This window comes from Schistocerca cancellata, chromosome 7, assembly GCF_023864275.1.
Source record: "Schistocerca cancellata isolate TAMUIC-IGC-003103 chromosome 7, iqSchCanc2.1, whole genome shotgun sequence".
In the NCBI taxonomy this organism is placed as follows: Eukaryota; Metazoa; Arthropoda; class Insecta; order Orthoptera; family Acrididae; genus Schistocerca; species Schistocerca cancellata.
This window is the reverse complement of record NC_064632.1, coordinates 185,028,361-185,047,367: the sequence shown is the minus strand read 5'-3', so window position 1 is coordinate 185,047,367 and position 19,007 is coordinate 185,028,361. Positions and strand designations below refer to the sequence as shown.

General features: G+C 42.6%; 1 protein-coding gene across 1 annotated transcript in view; it reads left to right on the top strand.

Annotated features, from left to right (window-relative positions):
* The window catches only part of LOC126091960 (uncharacterized), a 387,115-nt gene that overhangs the window by 76,106 nt on the left and 292,002 nt on the right, over nt 1-19,007 (top strand). The window contains exon 2 of the mRNA XM_049907303.1: nt 6,116-6,155. Coding sequence (XP_049763260.1) covers nt 6,116-6,155 — 40 coding nt within the window. The remainder of the gene's footprint in view (nt 1-6,115; nt 6,156-19,007) is intronic.

Genomic DNA, 19,007 nt, shown 5'->3' with positions numbered 1-19,007 from the left:
ACTAAGCGTTTGCCACATTTAATACTAGTAAAACTGTTTAGATGGTGGTAACTAAGGAAAATGAAGCATTCAACTACACAGAAGGTAGAAAATTTACTTAGAAGGGTGGCAGTACCTTGTTCAGAGCAGATCGTAGCAGGATTCGACCATTAACACTTTCTCAGTACCGGCCCAGTACTTGCCCGTGTCCACAGAATCTAGGCAATTTTAGCTGTGTTCAAAAATTTATATCTTTGAAAATATCGAACATATAAATATAAAATTAACACTATTTTAAGACCATTTCGTCTGCTTTAATATGCAACTATGAACAAAATCCTGTCTGATGTAACGTAGACGCATTATATTATTATACATGACATTGTTTCCGTAAAATCTAAGAAGTTATACATTCATATAGTTAGAGGTTATGAATTCATAAATATATAATGATCGGTGCTGAATATCATATTTAATTACAATAACACTTTTTACTTGGATTTACACTGCATTTTCGTAAGAAATATTTTAAAACAGTGTCCCAAAAACAACGGCATACAGCACTGTTCGCACTGATAACGTGTCTCCTTGCGAGATGCTTTTTCACTTTCTTTGATTTTTAAGAACAAATGTATAACATACACAAATGGTTCAAATGGCTCTGAGCACTATGGGACTTAACATCTGTGGTCATCAGTCCCCTAGAACTTAGAACTACTTAAACCTAACTAACCTAAGGACATCACACACATCCATGCCCGAGGCAGGATTCGAACCTGCGACCGTAGCGGTCACGCGGTTCCAGACTGAAGCGCCTGGAACCGCACGGCCACACCGGCCGGCTATATAACATACACGAGAGGCATATTTTTTCCTTATGGGTGGCAAATGTTGCAGGAAATGCCTACAGATTCGTTTTGGTTATTTGGAGCTGTTAGCAAGATTGGTAAGAAATCCGTAATTGTCAGTTTTTTGGTCTGAAATGAACAGTGTAACCAAAACGCATTCGATACTCCTAATAATAGCAAATGAAAGAAAACAGTTTCCGCCGCCATTTTACAGTTCTGTGTCAGAAGACATTGCACTGCAGTCGCCTTTAAAGACAACTGTGTCGTTCAAAGCAACTTCACTGTGTAGAATATCTTGAATGTCTCCAAAATTCAGCAAATCAGCAATTTCTTCATTAGATAAGTCACAGCGCGCCGTTTCTCCCACATAGAGTACCAATAATGTGTTATATCCGCAGGCGAAAACAGTGACTCATACCGAACGAAATACCGCGAAAACAAGAAGCAGTTTCACGCCATCTATCCGTGCAACTAATAAACAACAGTATAAACATCGTATATCTATTGTCCGAGCTGCGGAAAGTCGCATGTCTATAGTCAGAGCTGCTTAAACAACTAGCGCTTTTGGAGGGGAGCGCGATCCGTAGAATCTAAACATCGTGTATTATTCTACTTTTGATACTGCGAACAATGTTTGACTTTTATGGTGACATTACTTTGGGGCTTAGACATGATTAGACAACCGTGAACGCAGTGTACACCACGCCTACGAGTCTTTTCCGGCATCTGCAACGGTGAGTTGGGTTATGCTCGCTAGCTTGCTGCATGATTTTCTTAATGCTGTATAGAAATTCGCAAACAGCCGTCTGACGGCGAATGCGTGTATAAAACTTTTCAAAAGTGGAGAATTGTGCGTTGATATGCGTTTCAGTAGCCTGACTTTTCATGAGTCAAGTCCTGCGTGACACGAGTATTTTAACAGGCATTTGTAGAAGCGATTACTGAGCTTTGGGCTATGTGCTTAATTTCCCATGGGTTTCGCGAGTTCGTAAGAGGGTGTAATGGGAAGACGATTACTCTGTAGTGGCTCCCGCGAATGTTCGTTTGATTCGGATGAAGAGCACAAGTTTCTTAGATATGAAACTTTGTACTAATTTAATTGGAGGACGCAAGACCTCAACAAATTACTAGGGTCCCTGTCCCTGTCTCGTAAATGTTAACGAATTAAAAAATTCTTAAACATGCTAATGGAAGATTAGTTATACGTAAACACTACGCGTAGGGTGATAGATGAACACACACACACACACACACACACACACACACACACACACACACACACACACACACATGCCGGCTGGAGTGGCCGAGCGGTTAAAGGCGCTACAGTCTGGAACCGCACGACCGCTACGGTCGCAGGTTCGAATCCTGCCTCGGGCATGGATGTGTGTGATGTCCTTAGGTTAGTTAGGTTTAAGTAGTTCTAAGTTCTAGGGGACTTATGACCACAGCAGTTGAGTTCCATAGTGCTCAGAGCCATTTGAACCACACACACACACACACACACACACACACACAACCATGAAGATACAGAATGCGTTTTATAAGTAATGCGACCAATTTTTTTTCTGACGCAACGGTACACCACAGCGTGTTGTAACCGACTGGGCTAAGTGGAAGAGGGTGTTAGCTTCAAAACGCTCTTTGTCTCATTCGGCTGCGAGCTGCCGGAGAGTGAGGACGTGCGTTTCCGTCAGCCCCGTTTTGAGTTTATGTAACACGGGACAATGGATCATTCTGTAGAGCAACGGTACGCTATCAAATTTTGCTTTAAACTTGGGAAGTCCGCCACTGAAACGTTTCCATTACTTCGGCATGCCTTTGGGATTGATTGCTTGTCCAAATCGCAAGTTTTCCGATGGCACAAGTCGTTCATGGAGGGCCGAGAGAAGATCACCGACGAACCTCGCAGTGGACGACCATTAACCGCACGAGTCGACGAAAATGTGACGCATGTGCGCGATTGTTTCAACTCTTGACAGACGGCTGAGCCTTCAATTGATAGCACAAACTCCAAACATGTCAAAAACAACCGTTTTCCGCATTGTGACCGAAGATTTGAACATGAGAAAGGTGTGTGCCAAACTCGTCCCAAAAGTGTTGACCAACGAACACAAGCACATTGGAGTGCTTCGGTGCTGAGAAATGTTGGAAATGTGTGAAAATGATCCTCATTTTTTAAACTCAGTTATCACTGGTGATGAGTCGTGGATTTTTGAGTACGACCCTGAGACAAAAAGGCAGAGTTCAGAGTGGCACACCCCATCGTCGCCCCGTTCCAAGAAGGCACGCATGAGCGAGTCCAGGATCAAAACAATGCTCATTCTCTTCTTTGACGTCAGAGGCGTTGTCCACCACGAATTCTTATCTACCGGGACTACAGTGAACTCAGCTTTCTACTTGGAAGTGCTCAAGGGACTGAAAAGGATGGTCTCGCGCTGCCGAAGCGACATCAAGGACACATGGAAAGTTCACCACGACAACGTGCTGAGTCACAGCGGCTTCATTGTCAACGATTTCCTGGCTGGGACCAAGACCCCATTGGTTCCCCAGCCTCCCTACAGTACAGACCTGGCTCCTGACTTTTTTGTTTCCACGGTTAAAAAGGAGTCTTGAAAGGAAAACATTGGGACACAATTAAAATCATCTAGACGCATGTTACGTCAGCTCTAAAGGACATTCGGGAAAAGGCATTCCAGGATGCCTTGCAGGCATGGAAACACCGCCTCCAGAAGTGTATCAACGCAAGACGAATATATTCAATAAATTATTTTCTATGAATTTGGTCGCATTACTTATGGAACGCACCTTGTATAACACGAAAAAAAGACTAAACAAATTTTGTCGTTTCAAACGTGCTTCACTGTCAGTTGCAACAGCACACAATAGCACAGGGCAGGAACACGGACCTGTGATATCTTAGAGTCTCTCGAAATAGTCTCCCAATGAATCAGTCACACACTGCCAACGCTGCGGAAGACGCCGAATACTCATAGCCTCACCATCAGCAAATCGTCGGACGTCACGGTCACTGCTCTGGCTGTGTCTTCGGGTGTTCGAAAGCGTGTTCCTCGCAAAGGCTCTTTCAGTTTTCGAATGAGGTCATAGACGCAATGTGATAAGTCCGGCGAATGTGGTGGATACTCCAGTACTTCCCATCCCCATTGCGCAAGGAGATACCGCACATACGCTGCCGTATGGGCTCTCGCGTTGTACTAGAGTATTAATGCCCTGTGTAGACGAAAAACAATGGGGCTCAAAATCTTAGGTCATCAGTCCCCTAGAACTTAGAACTACTTAAACCTAACTAACCTAAGGACATCACACGCATCCACGCCCAAGGCAGATTCGAACCCGCGACCGTAGCAGTCCCGCGGTTCCGGACTGCAGCGCCTAGAACCGCACGGCCACCGCGGCCGGCCCTGTGTAGACGTTCAGGGCTTTTCTGCTTTTCTCCCGAATAACCCGTCGTAGGTGTCGTTGCAGGAATGTGCGTCAGTAATAAAGTGCATTAACAGTTTTGTCAGTGCTCCTCATGGTATTATTGCGCATTCCCTTCCATGGTGAACAGTAATAATTACGTAAGAGCACTGATTAAGTCGGGTAACATCCATCATGAATGGCTGCCCCAATCAAGCTGTGGTCTCCCTTTCCGCTTTTATCTCCTAGAAAGCACCGCCATTTAGCGTCAAGTCACGTCACGTTACTGTGTGAATGCGCTTAATTTGTAATGTACTATTGTGTACTTTTACAACTGACGGTAAAACACGTTTGCAATGACAAATTTTTTTCATCTTCTTTCTCCTGCTATATTTTTATGGCGATGTGTGTGTTCATCCATCTCCTTACCGCTAATGTTTACATATGAACTAACCTCCGAACTGGCCCGGCCGGTTGGCCGTGCGGTCTAACGCACGGCTTTCCGGGCGGGAAGGAGGCCTGGTCCCCGGCACGAATCCGCCCGGCGGATCTGTGTCGAGGTCCGGTGAACCGGCCAGTCTGAGGATGGTTTTCAGGCGGTTTTCCATCTGCCTTGGCGAATGCGGGCTGGTTCCCTTTATTCCGCCTCAGTTACACTATGTAGGCGATTGCTATGCAAACAAGTTCTCCACGTACACGTACACCACCATTACTCTACCACCCAAACATAGGGCTACACTCGTCTGGTGTGAGGCATTCCCTGGGGGGTCCACCGGGGGCCAAACCGCACAATAACCCTGGGTTCGGTGTGGGGTGGCGGAGGGGTGAAGTGGACTGCGGTAGTCGTCGTGGGGGTGTGGACCACTGTGGATGCGGCGGGGACGGAGCCTCTCCCGTCGCTTCTAGGCCCCGGTTAACATACAATACAATACAATCTCCCAACTGTATATTTCAGAATTTTTTTATTCGTTACCATTTTCTAGACAAAAAAATAGTTGCCATGACGTTTGCAATCACCCTCGTAGTTTTTAACAGACTAGATGGATACTTATTTGAGGGGTAATCACCCTCTTCTCCAGCCTATCTTTTATTTTAAAGTAAAGATATGGACCGTCAAAAAGACCGCAGCGTCGGGTGAACTCACGCAGTAAAAGGTGGGGACGTGAGATCTGCAGGTTGCTGTGTCGTTGAAATCGTCGCAATTTTCACCAAACCAGGTGAACGCGAGCCAGGGCGTTCTTGGGCGTACCTGAAGCTATGCTAGCCACCCCAGGTGGGTGTTCTCTTTTTATAGAGACGTTGAAATTGTAGCTTCCTACAGATTGGAGAACCCTGCAGCTAATATTATATGGCGATACACATCTGGAAAAATTTTCAGTAGGCAGACAAGGTTACAGTTTCAGAAAAAATGTATTACTATCAACATAGTGCAATAAAACATAAAATACTCAGCTGTTGAGTAATATTTTCTGTATTTGTAGCGACGTATTAGTAACATTCAGCAAGTGCGTTACGAATTCGGTGTTATTACTTGATGAGGGTGTTAATAAAAAAGGATGACTAGGGTTTGCGAAGCCCAGGGTCATTCTGGGGACGGAAGGAGAAAGAAATCGGCCGTGTATTTTTCAAAGGCGCCACCTTCCCACTTGCCTTAACCACTTTAACTAAACCACATTAAAACCTAAATCTGGATGGCTGGATGGGCATTGAAACTGCTGTCCTCCCCAATGTGATGTAGTGTCTTACCGTTGTTGATAAAGATATTGTGTGGTTTATCTAAAATGCCCATTACTTAAAACGTTTACAATCCATTGCACTGAATTAGTCTCATCCCTGCTATTGTCACTAATTTTATCTATTTTTTTCAGGGTCACCAGTGCTGGCCTGAAGTACCTGTTAACGATACAGGTGAGTTGCAAAACATTCACTGGCTAGTGTTAGAAGTACGAGGGTTGAATGAAAAGTAATGCCACCACCTTTGTTAATTGGGTTTCGAAGGGAATATTTTAATAAATCAAACTCAGAAATTATCCTTAGAATGTAACCTTTAGTTACCAACATTCACTTTTCCACATAATCGGTAGCCAATTGGATACCTTTCTGCCAACGATGAACAAGTTTTCTGAAGCCGTCACAGAAGAAGTCGACACTCTGTTTCCGCAAACACAGCCTCACAGTTCTCTCAACGTCTTCATCAGAAGCATAACGATGTCCCCGCAGATCGTCTTTCGTTATCGGGAACAGATGGAAGTCAGACGGTGCTAAATCTGGACTGTATGGATGGTGCCGTGTCTCTGAAGTTCTGCTATAGTGGCACGTCAAGCGTGTGGTTTGGCATTGTTATGCTGCAGGAAAACACTTCTCTTTTCCTTTCTGACCCTTGTTAGCCGTCGTTTCAGACTTCGCAGCGTTGTGGTGTAACGCTCTGAATTTATTGTTTTCCCACGATCAAGGAAATCAACATGGATAACACCATCTGCGTCCCAGAACACTGTGGCCATGATTTTTCCAGCAGAGGGCTGCGTCTTGAATTTCTTTTTCTGGGGCGAGTCTTTGTGCCGTTATTCCATAGACTGACGTTTCGTCTCCGGGTCGTACTGTTGTACCCACGTTTCGTCTCCTGTCACAATTGAATGGAGAAAGGCGTCACTTTCGTTCTCGTAACGCGAGAGGAGCTCCTGGAAAATTTCAAGTCTGTGCCCTATCATTTCAGGGGTCAGCATCTGGGTTATCCATCGTGCACAGATCTTCCGATAGCCAAACAAAGCAATAACGTGATCCACGCGTTCTTGTGAAATGCCGATTGAGCTTGCAGTTTCCCTTTGAATGATACGACGATCGACCTGAAGCAATCTGTCCACATTTTGCTTGTGGAACTCGGTGGTTGCTGTCACAGGCCGTCCAATTCTTTGTTTGTCACGAAGGTCAGTGTTCCCGCATCAAAATCTGTAACTTTCTCGCCCAACGACACACAGTACTCACATCAACACAATCACCATAAACTGCTTTCATTATCTGATGAATCTCCTTTTTGACACCTGCTGTCAAGAATTCAATGACTGCACGTTGCTTAGATCGCATTGACCGACCGTATGCTCAGGGTTCCATACTTTACACTGTAACAGCACGACCGTTCAATGTTAAGGCTTCCCGCCAACTGGAGCTGTAGAAAAGAGGCTACGGAACACGCCAGTACTTGCCGCATACCATTGCTGTCAACTGTTGAAGACTTACGAAGGTGGGGACATTACTTTTCAGCCAACCCTCGTACAAGCTACATTTACTGCCTCCAAAAAAGAAGTCACTAATGCTTAGTAGAGAGTCTACGAGCGGTCCCATGGTACTCAGTTCAAATCCTGGTGGTGGAATAAAATTTGGTCATCAGTATTTGGACGATAAAATTTATTGATCACCAGACCTTGTACTGCTACTTGAGCGGAGAAGGCTACGTGCCGGCTACAGGTCTCACTCTACACTCATTCATAACACAGCAAATGCAGCACATCACTGCGGAAGCACTCATCCACATGATACTAGCAACGCTAGTAACGATAAATTTCCTTCTCCCCATTATTACACGCAAATTTTAACTGAAGGGAGACCTTGGTACGAATACAGCAAGCAGATTCAAATAGTTGAAGCTTGCAATAGTCTTTCAGAGATGAAGAAGTTTCCACAGAATAGACCAGCGCACACAGGTCCATTAAACCAGTCTTCGGACTGAAGACCAAAAGAACAACATGCACAATGAGACATAGCTGTAGAGTTCACAGCACCAATCACATGTTTTTTTAGTCAGGAGTCTTCTGACTGGTTTGATGCGGCCCGCTACCAATTGCTCTCCTGTGCCAATCTTTTCATCTCAGATTAGCACTTGCAACCTACGTCGTCAATTATTTGTTGCATATATTCCCATCTCTGTCTTCTCTACAGTTTTTACCCTTTACAGCTCCCTCTAGTATCATGGAAGCTATTCCCTAATGTCTTAACATATGTCCTATCATCTTGTCCCCCCTTCTTGTCAGTTTTCCCATATATTCCTTATCTCGCCGATTGTGCGGAGAACCTCCTCATTCCTTAACTTATTAATCTACATAATTTACAACATTCTGCAGTAGCATCACATCCCAAATACTTCGATTGTCTTCTGTTCCTGTTTTTCCACAGTCCCTGTTTCACTACCGTACTACGCTGCGCTCCAGTTACATCGTCTCAGAAATTTCTTCCTCAAATTAAGTGCTTCTCTTGGTCAGGAATGCTCTTTTTGCAGTGCTAGTCTGCTTTTTATGTCCTCCTTGCTCAGTCCGTCATGTGATATTTTGCTACCTAGGTAGCAGAATTCCTTAACTTTATCTGCTTCGTGAGCAGCAATCAGAAGTTAAGTTTCTCGTTGTTCTAATTTCTACTACGTCTCGTTACTTTCGCCTTTCTTTGGTTTATTCTCAATCCATATCCTGTACTTGTTAGACTGTAGATTCCATTCAGTAAATCCTGCAGTTCTTCTTCACTTTCACTAAGCATAACAATGTTATCTGCGAATCATATCATTGATATTCTTTCAGCTTGAATTCTAATGCCGCTCCTGAATCTTTCTTTTATTTCCGTCGTTTTTTCTGTGATCTATAGAGTGAACAGTAGGACGAAAGACTACATCCTTGTCTTACACCCTTTTTAAACCGAGTACTTCGTTCTTTGTCTTCCACTCTTATTTTTCCCCCTTGGTTGTTGTACATAATGTATTTTAACTGTCTTTGCCTGTAGCTTACTCTTATGTTTCTCACAATTTCGAACGTCTTTTCCAGGTCGACATGTCCTATGAACATGTCTTGATTTTTCCTCAGTCTTGCTTCCATTATCAATCGCAACGCCATAGTTGCCTCTCTCGTGTTTTTACCTTTTCTACAGCCAAACTGTTCCTCATCTAACACATCGCAATTTTCTGTTCCTTCTTCTGTATACCATTCTTGTCAGCAGTTTGAAGTCATGACCTGTACATTATTCTTGTCAGCAGTTTGGATTCATGACCTGTTAAGCTCATTGATAATAATTCTCGCACTTGTCTGCTATTGCAATCTTCGGAATTGTGTGGATATTGTTGTTGTTCCGAAAGTATGATGGTATATCGCCAGTCTCATATGTTTTACACACCAATGGGACTGGTAGTTTTGTTGGCACTTCCACCAATGATTTTAGAAATCCCGATGGAAGGTTATCTATCCCTTCTGCCTTATTTTATCTTAGGACGTCAACAGCTCTTTTTAAATTTTGATACCGGATCACCTATATTTTGCCTGTAGAGTCGTGCTGCTTCAACTGTCCCGTCATCAGACAAGTCGTTCCACTCACAGAGACCTTGAATGTACTCTTTCCATCTGTCTGCTCTCTCCTCTTCATTTAAGAGTGAAATTCCCATTGAACTTTCAATGTTACCGCCTTCGCTTTTATTTTCACTGAAGGTTGTTTTGTCTTTTCTATATGCTGAGTTTGTCTTTCTGACTAACATTTCTTTTTCGATTTTCTCACATTTCTCATGCAGCCGTTTAGCCTTAGCTTCCTTGCACTTCCCGTTATTTCATTCCTAAGTGACTTGTGTTTCTGTATTCCTGAATATCCCTGAACATTTTTGTGTTTCCTTCTTTCGTCGACAAACTGAGGTATTTGTTCTGTTACCTAGCAACGATATAAACTTCAAATGGGAAATATAATGACATAAGCGACTTTCACAAAGAGTAAATTGTTATTCCCGCCACCTTGAAACTCGGACACGTCGAAGCTCGTCGATTGCTCGCGTGCTACTGTCGTGGGCATCTATGCAAAGTGGTTGAAGGACGGTGAAACCGCCGCGCGGGGTAGCCGCGCTGTCTAGGGACCATGCCAAGGTTCGCGCGGGTTCCCCCGTCGGAGGTTCTAGTCTTCCCTCGGGCTTGGTCGTGTGTGTGTGTGTGTGTGTGTGTGTGTGTGTGTGTGTGTGTGTGTGTTGTCGTTTGCATAAGGTACTTTAAGTTAGATTAAATAGTGCGTAAGCCTAGGGAACGATGACCTCAGCAGTTTGGTCCCATAGGAACTTACCACCACCACATTGAAACCAAGAGTAGGCGACAAGGTTTTTAACGCCCACGCATCGTCTCCGAACAGAGGTCGGAGGCTTTCCCACTCTGTAAAGGTGTATAGGCGGTGATCTGTGGCAGATCTGACGGCAGAGTATAGTGCTGGTACCACCATAAGTGTTACAGAGTGGGTGTCCAGTGAACGCGGTTAAACATGGGGCTCCGTAGCAGACGTTCCATACATCTTCCCATGTTGACCTGACGACATCGCCATATACGACTGCAGTGCGCATGGAATCATCGAGATTTGATTGTGGAAACGTGTCGCCTGACTTGTTACACGATGCGCAGTCATCCAGGCGAACGTTTGCTCGAAACATGTACCGCATCACATACGCAGGCCGGTGGAGACACTATTATGCTATGAGAAACATTCATCTGGGCTTCCATGGAACGAATGGTAGTAATGGAAGGCACCATGATAGCTGTGGACTTCCTGAACATTATTGCGGACGACTTGCTTCACTCAGTGAAGTACCCTCTCAATGGAGAGAAGTCTTCCGAAGTAAGAGTGATTTCAGGTGTGCCGCAGGGGAGTGTCGTAGGACCGTTGCTGTTCACAATATATATAAATGGCCTTGTGGATAACATCGGAAGTTCACTGAGGCTTTTTGCGGATGATGCTGTAGTATATCGAGAGGTTGTAACAATGGAAAATTGTCATGGAATGCAGGAGGATCTGCAACGAATTGACGCATGGTGCAAGGAATGGCAATTGAATTTCAATGTAGACAAGTGTAATGTGGTGCGAATACATAGAAAGAAAAATTCTTTATTATTTAGCTATAATTTAGCAGGTCAGCAACTGGAAGCAGTTAATTCCATAAATTATCTGGGAGTAGGCATTAGGAGTGATTTAAAATGGAATGACCATATAAAATTAATCGTCGGTAAAGCAGATGCCAGACTGAGATTTATTGGAAGAATCCTAAGGAAATGCAATCCGAAAACAAAGGAAGTAGGTTACAGTACACCTGTTCGCGCACTGCTTGAATATTGCTCACTAGTATGGGATCCGTACCAGACAGGGTTGATAGAAGAGAGAGAGAAGATCCAAAGGAGAGCAGCGCGCTTCGTTACAGGATTATTTAGTAATCGCGAAAGCGTTACGGAGATGATAGATAAACTCCAGTGGAATACTCTGCAAGAGAGACGCTCAGTAGCTCGGTACGGGCTTTTGTTGAAGTTTCGAGAACGTACCTTCACCGAGGAGTCAAGCAGTATATTGCTCCCTCCTACGTACGAGACCATGAGGATAAAATCAGAGAGATTAGAGCCCAAACAGAGGCATACCGACAATATTTCTTTCCACGAACGAGACTGGAATAGAAGGGAGAACCGATAGAGGTAGTCAAAGTACCCTCCGCCACACACCGTCAGGTGGCTTGGGGAGTATGGATGTAGATGTCTTCGCCGATAGCGACTGCATCTTCTAGCGGAATAACTGTACGTGTCACAAGGCTAAAATCGTGCTATAGTGAAATGAAATGAAGAGCATGACAGAGAACTCATTTTGAAGTCTGGGCCACCAAATTCGCCTGGTCTGAACCCAATGGCACTCAAGCTGGACGCTATCGTGCTCGCTAATATCGGCACATAATTTACGGAAATTGCGTGACCTGTGCATAAACATCTGATGCAAAGTTCTTCTGTAGACCTGACAAGGACTTACCGAATACATACCACGCAGAATCGCTACTGTGTTGCATTTCAAAGATGAACCAGAGCGATATTAACCAGCTGGTCACAATCTTTCCGCTCATCAGCGTAGCTGTGAGCGTGCGTGTAGCAACTCTTTCTCTGTTCTGACAGATGTAAAATTATTGGAGTAAGCAGCGAGTACTCGAGCTTATCCTACTTCCATCACGAAACTTTTATAATTATTACATTACATATCAGTGTAACTGTTTTTCAAATTTCGTAACTCACGAACGTGTATTTTAATTTGTAAAGGAGTTTCTACTAACGCAGAAGTTGTCGACACAATTTTTGCGTTGTAGGAAATGTATGTGAATTTTGATTCATTTTACGCTTCGTGGAATTTATGGGAGCGTATAAAATGCAAGTAAATCATAAGGCTGTAATTATGTTACAGGATTGAAAACGTCGTGTTGTTTATCAGTAATCTGCCAAATTCTTTATCAAGACGTAGATAATATTGCGTAGACGGCTAATCCTTTTGCCAGAGATAAGGCAAATTTTCTTGTGCCCGCAAAAAGTAAACAGTAGTTGTATACATACAAAGGCCCTTGGAAAGTTGACGTGCTGTCCAGATTACGTGATTGATTGATTAAACTCTTTTATTTTTCACTACACGATAATACGAGCATTTCACAGTGTCATGACCGATTTCAAACTGTCAGCTCTCATCTTCAGATTGTGAATAAGAAAAAAAGAGGTAACAAAGAGTCGTTAAAGACGCTATAAAATCTACCAGCTAACTATCTAGGCAATGATTTTAAAAAAAAGACTGAAACTGTACCTGAAACGTATGAGTATATCTAGACATTTAAACATTCTATAATAAATGGAGATTTATGTTTCAGAACGAAGGAACCTGATAAACTACTGAACGAACAGAACAAGTTCTCCACCAACACGTATTTCAACATCTACGACGAAGAAAAGGACTTCTCACAACTACCACTTATGTTACAGTTTTAGGTGGAGTTTTTAACTTACCAGCTATAGACTGGGAGACACACGTAATTAGGACGGAGAGCAGGAATAGAACATAGAGTGAATATTTTCCAAGTGCTTTGTCCGATTCGTGAACATAACCTCTTATGAAGATAACATCTTAGACCTGTTGGTGACAAACAGACACCAACTTTTCGACTCAAGTAGTTACAGGGAGTATGTGATCATAAGCCGGTTACAGCATCACTGAATATGGTTGTAAGTAGGAATACAAAGAAAGGCAGGTAGATCTTTCTCCGTAGCAGGAGCGACAAGAAAGGGGTTTCAGAGGGACTGATGGCCCTGTAGTTTGGTCCCTTTACATCCCAAATCAACCAACCAAGCAAAGAAGTTTCAGATTACCTGAGCGCTCAGTTCGAAAATTTCATCTCCAGCAATGACAACGTTGAGTATCAATGGACAAAGTGCAGGAATATTGCACAATTCGCTTTAGACATCGGTGTGCCGAGCAAAGTTGTGAGGAATGGAAAAGGCCCACCGTGATTCGACAGCGATGTTAGAAAACCGCTAAAAAGGCAAAGAGAACTTCAGTGCGAGTTTAAATGCAGCCAAACCCTCACAGACAAACAAACGTTGAGCGAAACCAAAATCAACGTAAGGAGAGCCATATGTGAAGCGCTAGATCAATTCGAAAGTAAAATTCTGTCTATCGGCTTGACAGAAAATTCTAAGGAGTTTTGGTCTTACGTTAAATCAGAAAACGGATTGAAGCATCTGTCCAGACAGTTTGTGAACACAGTGACATTGAGAAGGAAGGCTATACGTGACATTAAACGTCTGTTTCCAAAGCTGTTTCACAGATGAAAATCGCACAGTAGTGCCTCTCTTAAATCGTTGCACGAACGGCAAAATAGCTGGCAGTGAAGTAAGTGGGCAAGGGATAGAAAACTGCACAACAGAGGAATGCCACTAGACCTGACGGGATACAAATGCGAGTCTACCAATACGATCCTACATAAAGTATGCGAAAGAACTTGCACCTCATATACCAGCTGTGTGCCGTAGGTCTTTGGAGGAGCGAAGTATTCCTGATGATTGGAAAAAGGCACACGTTATTCCCGTTTTCAAGAAGAGCCGTCGAACAGACGTACAAAACAATAGGCCTGTATTCTGACGTGTAGTCAGTTGTAGAATTTTGGAGCATCTTCTGTACTCGCGTATTATGGCATTTCTAGAGGTTGGAAATATCTGTAGGAACCAAAACGGGTTTCGGAAACATCGATTGTGTGAAACCCAGCTCGCTCTGTTCGTCCACGAGACCCAGAAAGCAGCAGTTACAGGCGCCCAGGCACTAGAGATCAGAAACGAGCTCCGTATACTCACTTTAAACTCCCCAGCAAGTCCTGTGTCGTCCCCTCCGAACTCGCCAGCTCCGCGTGACCCTAGACTCGACTCGTGAGTCTTCGCCCCAGCCCACTCATCACCGAGTCTGTTGTCGGAACAAGTGGACCCGATTCGCTCACAAGGGACCCCGCCTCCCCCCTTCCCCCCCTCAGATTTAGTGGTAAGAGGGCCCAGTATACAGCCCGTCAAAAGCTGAACACAGATCAAGCACGATAACAAGAAGACTGGACTGTGAAAAATAAAGCAAAATAGAAACAGTGGAGGATCCAAGTACAAGAAGGGCAACATGAGATAATCTGTCAGAGCCGCGGTGACGCGGTTAAGTGGTCACGGTGTTGGATTGCAAAGCGGGCGAGCCGTGCTCGAGGTTCCCTCGTACTATTTTTTTTTAATTTTTTTTCCGCTGTTCGCTAAATTCAGATTTGTCTATATGTCCTGGTGTAACGTCCGTTTGCAACAGCGAGATGTGGGGACGGGACCATAATGAAAGATGATTCTGCACAACTACCCTAGTAGCAGTCAAAAGAAAGTGGCTTTCGAATGGGAAACGCTAGCGTACGATGATAAGCGACAAGTGAGTCGAATCCTCCACAGGAAAACACGACTGGTGTGTCATACACGGCTTTAGAGACAGTACGTCTGTCATATGATAGGAATCTCGTATCGATGCCCATAATTTGTACGCTTGGTGAATGAATGAGATGTGCCTCCTTGCAGAGCTAGGTGTTCGTATGAAAGTGATGTGATCACTCTCAAGGAAATGGTGAAAACATAATAATTTGACCACATAAGCTGCAACAACAATTTCTCTCTGTTTTCAAACATATGTCGAAGTTGCTTTCCGTTTTGAAAGTTCTGACTGTTGAATTCCTTTGTTGCAACATAGTTCACACCGTTTATTTGTTCTTCTCATTTCTGTGAGACGTCTATGTCGTATCTCGCCTGGTCTCTCAATTCTTCAGATTTACTTGCGACAGTAATGTACTCTTACCACATGAGTCGTATTCTGTAACCAGTATATAGTATGACAACTACCAAGACTACAGAAAGTGAACAGACATTTCAATGAACAGACGGAGACTTCATAATGTTAAAAAAAAAAAAAAAAAGACCGGCACGAGGGAGTTTTGAATACAGTTCGTCCGCTTAGCAGTCCAACACCATGAGCATTTAAAAACAACGCCATGGATCTCCTATTTCGCCCACTGTTGCACTTGTTAAGTTTGGACTGTTCACTGCTTCTATTTTGCTTTGTTTTCACTGTTCAAGATACCTTCTTCTTGTTTTCATGCTTGATCTGTGTACAAATAAATCTGAGGGATGTGATGGCGAGTTTCCTTTGTCAGAAAGGAGAGCGAGTTGACGAGTTCGCAAGTATAACCGCAGACTCGCGGCGTTCCTGCTACATACGCAACTATTTCGAGAGAAATTTCCGCTATTAAACTGTAAAATACCATTAATTTGTTTCACACAATCATGATTTCGGATTGATAGCCACCTCAAGTGCAAATTGAAATGTCACAAATATCCGATGTGCCTAAATTGCAGAAGTGAGTTACAAGATGTACACGGGAAGTAAGGTCCGATTTGGCGCGAAATATAAACCACTGTGAAAATCCGATGGAACTTTGCGCAGATGTGTTGGGCAGTGTCTTTAGTATGCCTGTCGATGGCTTCACATCGCTGTTTTTCGTTCAGAGCCCAAAGTGATCATGTAGAAATTCCTAAAACAACTGTCTCCCGCTAAGTATGTGGATCTGATGGGAGATTTCGCCTGAAGCTATGCAGCCCACATAACATAAATGCCATGCATTTCTTTTTGCAAGACAATTCTCAGTCGCATTCCGCAGGGGCAATGAAGACGCTCCTCCAGCGTTTTCAATGGGAAGTGTTTGATCACTCAGAGTACAGCCCTTAATTGGCTCCTTCTGATGTTCATTTCTGCTCACATGAACCACTGGCTATGAAGAAAACATTTTGCCACAAACAACAAAAGGCAGACCAGCGTAGAGAATTGGAGGAAAGCACACACGGCTGCTTTCTTTGAGGAGGATAATGGAAAGTTTGTACAATCTTGGACTCCATAACTGTTGCGAATAAAAAATTTTTGATTTTCACTGTGGTTTCCATTTTGCGACCAATCGGACCTTACTTTCCGAACAGCCCTCGTATAATACCAATATAAAGACTGACTGGTTAGCAGTGAATATTGTTTTGTTCATACATACTTTTATATAGATACAACATTATTGAAGACTGCTCTAAATTTATTTTAATATTCAGTACCTATTCAGAGAATGTGTAACAATTAGTTGACATATGTACAAACATTCGAAGTGTTATCGAATCTGTAACGACAGTACCAGAAAGCATGACATGTGGATGAAGTGCCATCTCTAAATGCTGATTAATTATTAAAATAAATTACAGAAATGAATAGTAAGTTACACATCTTGCTGTTAGCCCATAAATGTAAACCGTCGTGACCAAATAAATACAGAAATAGCAAGCTTTTTTGTCGCAGTGATATAACAGTGACGTTGTTCTGTGTCCGTTTTCGATTTACACAGCATATGTGTTTTTCCATGGTGGAGGTGGAATAAACAAGAATACAACCACTTTGTTTGCATAGGACGAAATTTGTGTTTTTCATCCGAAGCGTGGACTGTAGCATGAAACTTCTTCCCCTTTTCATAAATGATGAAATTTAAAAATAGTTTTGATTTGTTAAAATTCGTTAAAAATTATATAAAAATCATGTCATATTAAGCAATGTATAAAACCTGCCTATGACTGTTCTTTTGGCGGATACAGGAAAGTATGAGTAGACAAGAGATTATTTCAGTGCACCTACAAAACCTCGACCTCCGCCTGCCGTTGCCCTACGGTACACTGACAACGCATTGGGAGCGTTACTTCACCGTTTGCACCATTTGTGCGTTTAGGTATAATTTTAATCTTTTCTGTAATTATGTAGATAGTTACTTGGCACATTTTATAGGCTCTATAATGAGTCTTTGTTTCCTCTTTTTATTTATTAGCAGTCTGAAGATGATTACTGCCTGGTCGAAAAGTGTTGCGGAGGTGTAAAATGCTCATCTCATTGGATGGTGAAAATCAAAGTTCAAAGACTTTTGTTGGCACAGAATGTCACACCATTCCGAATCCCATATTTGTAAATCGGGATTAGACGAAATAAAGTGACGTTCTGGTACAAATACAAGAGTAAGTCATTATGACAATTTTTAAACGTTTAGAGACAAGCTGTGCTTTAGAATTGACAGCATGCTACGAAAGTAGTGACCCACTAGAATGCATCAGTGGGCATCAGCAGAAACTTATTCTAGATGGGACAGGACTGTAAAATTGCCTGTTTTTTACATAACATTTGTTAAGCTTGAGAAGTGTCAGGCCCCAAGAATTAAACCTGACGGGAAGTGCAGAAAACTTTAATTTAAAAGGTTGATAATTATGCTGTCAGTATTGTTTGAGGATAGCTCACTTTTATATCTAAAACATAAGCACATTCCACTAGTGTATGAAACTGAAAAGTACTTTTTACGCTATTAATATGAATGTGATCGCCACCATTTAATTACCGGACAGTAAATCCTGCTATGATCATATCCACCGCACATGATTTACGAAATAAAGCTGGAAATTTTTTACAAACAATAGATTTTTTTATTCGTATACCAACGACGTAAGGTTGACACTGTTAATTAAAAACTAAAACAGAATAAAACATTTCGACAGAGGAAACCCTATTTAATATCAACGGAATATCTAGGAAAAGTGCCACTGATTAATTACAAAATGCAGAAACAGGAACTAACATTTTATAAAGTGCTTATTCAGTACTGATGCCATCTACACCACTTATTTCATACACAAAACTGTACATCTGATCATGTTAATCGGTTGTATTGGCCTCTGATCTCTTCCTTATTATTTTTTAATGTTAACTGGAATTATAAAAGATGGTTTGGTGAAGCATATAATGAAAATTGAACATAATATGTTTTGAAAGCTACATTTTTGGGGTTGTTTTGGTAAAGTGTAACTCAGGGCCAGCATTCGAGGAGATGAAGGCTGTAAAACTTCCAAACAACCATAAAACTACTCGGCAGAATAACAGCCTAGCAGTGCACCTAGGTGGTCCTCGTGTCCTCAGTTTGACACGTTACTGTACTGGCATGGCAACTCAATCGCTGCTTGTTTCGCTATGTCAAGATCCCAAAACCTGGTGTTTGTTACACATTCGAATGGTCGACCTAAATTAAAAAAAATATAAATGACCATGAAATAATGGTGACCTAATCTAGTGATGTTCCGCTGAACTGAATGAACTTAAGTTTCTTAGTCAAGACTGACTAATTCCACGTCTGTAATTCTGAGGTAAAAAGAGTTAAATCAAACCTACGAACCAGCTGAAAATCAATAAAGCTATGATCACTCTCGTCCCGTATCTTTACTCAAACGTGCAAAAAGCAGGACAAAGACAATTAGATAGATTTATTCTCTGCCATTAAATACAGTTCGTACAAGTAAGTAATACCGGTGTTGTAGAATAATAAGAGGCTTACACATGCATCCATAAATCCAACCA